This window comes from Musa acuminata, chromosome BXJ2-3 (assembly GCF_036884655.1).
Source record: "Musa acuminata AAA Group cultivar baxijiao chromosome BXJ2-3, Cavendish_Baxijiao_AAA, whole genome shotgun sequence".
In the NCBI taxonomy this organism is placed as follows: Eukaryota; Viridiplantae; Streptophyta; class Magnoliopsida; order Zingiberales; family Musaceae; genus Musa; species Musa acuminata.
This window is the reverse complement of record NC_088340.1, coordinates 23267446-23270975: the sequence shown is the minus strand read 5'-3', so window position 1 is coordinate 23270975 and position 3530 is coordinate 23267446. Positions and strand designations below refer to the sequence as shown.

The window sequence follows — 3530 nt, the reverse complement described above, 5'->3', positions numbered from 1 at the left end:
CACCGGCCGTCGGGCGATGCGGGCGTGCTCCTGGCACGAGCTGCACCGCCGCACGAAAGCTTTCGCGTCCTGGCGCATGGTCGGCCAGTAGTACCCCTGTCGGAGTATCTTGTGCGCCAGGGCTCGTTCGCCTATGTGTTCCCCGCAGGCCCCTTCATGCATGTCGGACAGAATGGTCCGAGCTTCGTTCGGCTCTAGGCAGCGTAACAAGGGGCACGAGAAGGACCGCTTGTACAGCCGTCCTTCCTTTTCGATGTACCATGCCTGCGTCCGACGCAAGCGTCAAGCCATGGTTTCATTGTCGGGTAGGGCCCCATCCCGCTTGAAGCGTAGCATCTCCTGTACCCAAGTGGCCGGCGCGCCGCCCGTGACCGTGGCGACGACCTCTATGGCTCGGTGGGGGAGCACTTCGGTCTCGGGTTGAGCCCAGGGGGCCGAGCCGGACGCCCATTTTGCCAGGGTGTCGGCTCGCTGGTTCTCGCTCCTGGGAACATTCGACAATTCAAAATGGGCAAACTTGGTGGCAAGGCTTTTTACCTGTGCCAGATATTTCGCCATAGTCGGGTCCCGGGCTTCGTATCCACCGTTGAGCTGCCTAGCCACCAGCTGTGAGTCGGTGATGACGCGTATGTCGGTCACCCGCATTTCCAGTGCCAACTGGAGCCCCGCTAGGAGAGCCTCGTATTCTGCCTCGTTGTTGGTGGCCCTGAACCCGAAGCGGAAGGAGCGCTCGATCGAGCGACCGTCAGGTGTCACCAGCACCAGCCCTGCACCGGCGCCTTTTGCGTTGGCCGACCCGTCTACGTGGAGGGTCCACGTCTCACGCGGTGGCTCGAGTTCCTCGCCTGTGCTCGGGGTCAGCTCTGCAATGAAGTCTGCCACGGCCTGGGCTTTGATGGCGGTCCGTGGTATATACTGTATGTCGTGCTCGCCGAGCTCCACTGCCCATTTGAGGAGACGCCCTGCAACGTCGAATTTAGACAGAACAAGCCGGAGCGGCTGGTCAGTTATTACCTCCATCGGGTGGGCCTCGAAATAAGGGCGGAGCTTTCGCGCCGACAGAACGAGCGCCAGCGCCAGCTTTTCGATTGGCGGGTAGCGTTCTTCTGACCCGCTCAGCATGTGGCTGACATAGTAGACCGGTAGTTGGTCGCCGAAGTTTTCTTTGACCAGAACCGAACTGACTGCGTGCTGGGAGGCGGCGAGGTAGAGACTCAATTTCTCCCTAGGGGAGACTGAAGCGAGTCGGGGGAGGTTGGCCAAGTGTTGCTTCATCCGCTTGAAGGCTCTCTCGCATTCCGTCGTCCATCGGAAGTTCTTCGGATCCTTCAGGGCCTGGAAGAAGGGGAGGCAGCGATCTCCCGATCGGGAAAGAAAACGCGATAACGCGACTAGCTTCCCGTTAAGGCGCTGCAGGTCTCTGATCGTCCGAGGAGGCTGCATGTCAATGATGGCCTGTATCTTTTCCGGGTTGGCGTCAATCCCTCTCTCATGTATGATGAATCCGAGGAATTTTCCCGAGGTCACGCCAAAGGCGCACTTGGCGGGGTTGAGGCGCAGGCCGAACCTTCGCAGGGTGTCGAATGTTTCAGCTAGGTCGGAAGGATGGGCCTCCGCCGTTCGGCTCTTTACGATCATGTCGTCGACATATATCTCCATGTTTCGTCCAATCTGGTGGGCGAATATCCTGTTCACCGTCCTCTAGTAGGTTGCCCCGGCATTTTTCAACCCGAACGGCATGACTTTGTAAAAATATACCCCTTGCTCGGTGAGGAAGGCTGTGTGTTCTTGGTCTTCGGGTGCCATCCTGACCTGGTTGTACCCGGAGAATGCGTCCATAAACGAAAGACGGGCGTGGCCGGCCGTGGCGTCAACTAGCTGGTCGATCTTCGGTAGGGGGTAGCAATCTTTTGGGCAAGCATTATTGAGACTGGTGTAGTCAATGCACATCCGCTAGCTTCCATTAGGCTTTTTGACAAGGACTACATTGGAGAGCCACTGTGGGTACCTCACCTCTTCTATGAAACCGGCCGCCAAAAGTCGGTTTACCTCTTCTCGGATGGCCAGTTGCCGATCCGGGGCCTGCCGCCTGGGTCTCTGTTTTACCGGGCGGGCGTCGGACGAGATGTTCAAGTGGTGCAGCGCGACTTCCGGATGGACTCCGACTAGGTCAGTCGGCATCCAAGCGAAGATGTCGGCGTTGGCTCGCAGAAGGCCGACGAGCTGCTGTTGCTCTTGTTCGGGCAGTCCCGACCTGACTTTGACTGTTTGGTCGGGCCTTCCTTCGATCAGTGGCAAGTCAATGGTGGATTCCTTCGGCTCGGGGCGGGGGGTCAGTTTTTTTCCCTCCCGGGGGTCTTCCAGCGGGGATTGGATCCTCGCTCTCTTGATTAGTGACACAGCGGTCAAGTAGCAGCGCCACTTCCCCGACCCCATCGTGGGTCGGGAACTTGATGGTTTGGTAGTAAGTTGAGATGACGGCTCGGGTCTTGTTGAGGGTTGGCCGTCCGAGGATGGCGTTGTATGCCGTGGGGAGGTCGACCACCAGAAAGGAGGTCATCACTGTTTTTGCCTTCAGGAAGACTCCCAAAGTTAGGGGCAGGGTGATGACCCCTAGTGACGAGATTGAGGCGCCGGTGAACCCCGTGAGTGTTGAGCATACCGGCTTCATGTTCTCCTTTACCAGACCGAGCTTTTGGAAGGCGTCCCAGTAAAGTATATCGGCCGAGCTTCCAGTGTCGACCATGATCCTTCTCACTTGCGCGTTGGCGATTTTGGCTGATATTACCAACGCGTCATCATGTTCGGCTGGTTCAGGTCCCCCGGTCGGGAAGGTGACTTCGGGGCCTTTTTCCTGTTTGGTGGCTTCAGCCCGGGAGGCCCTGGCGTATGCCCTTCCGCCCGCCATGGAACTCCCTCCGGACGCTGGTCCGCCGGTTATGACATCTATGTGCCGCTCGATGGGGCCTTCCGGGCGTGGCGAGAGCTCCTTGTCTGGTCGGAGGTATGAGCCGAGGTGCCCTCGACGGATGAGCTCCTCAATTTGCCTTTTTAATTCTCGACACTCCTCGGTGTCGTGACCGGGCTGTCGGTGAAAACGGCAGTATTTAGAGCGGTCCGCGAGTTCGCGCGGGCTCCTCATCGGGTAGGGGTCTTTGAGAAGGCCTTTCTCCTTAATGTGGAGAAATATTTCGGTCCGAGAGGAGTTCAGGCCCGGGGGAGGGGACCTAGGTGCCGCATCGTTGAGGCCGCCGGCCCTACGCCGGGAGGTAGCGGGTTGTTGTTGTTGGGACTGCTCTGGCTTGACCCTCTTGCGCTCGTCGCGCCTCCCGACCATCCATGCCTCAGCAGCGATGTACTGGTTCGCACGCTGCAACATTTCGGGAACCGAAGTGGGGGGTCGCTCCACCAAGACCAAAAGAATCGGGTAGGGCGCAGGCCCATCATGAATGCCTGCATCATCAAAGAAGGGTGAGCGTCAGACAGCCCGCGGATTTGTGTGGTGAAGCGGTTCACAAAGTGAGAGAGGG

General features: G+C 58.8%; 1 protein-coding gene across 1 annotated transcript; it reads right to left on the bottom strand.

The window, feature by feature from the left end:
* Positions 1 to 282: 282 nt before the first annotated feature.
* LOC135607553 (uncharacterized) lies at positions 283 to 1443 on the bottom strand. Its single transcript, XM_065099494.1, has one exon. It carries the CDS (start codon positions 1441 to 1443, stop codon positions 283 to 285), a length of 1161 nt encoding a protein of 386 aa, XP_064955566.1.
* Between the last annotated feature and the right edge of the window lie 2087 nt (positions 1444 to 3530).

What these genes read in the sequence shown, in the direction of transcription:
- LOC135607553 (XM_065099494.1), bottom strand. Translation starts at nt 1,443, where the DNA reads ATGCAGCCTCCTCGGACGATCAGAGACCTGCAGCGCCTTAACGGGAAG.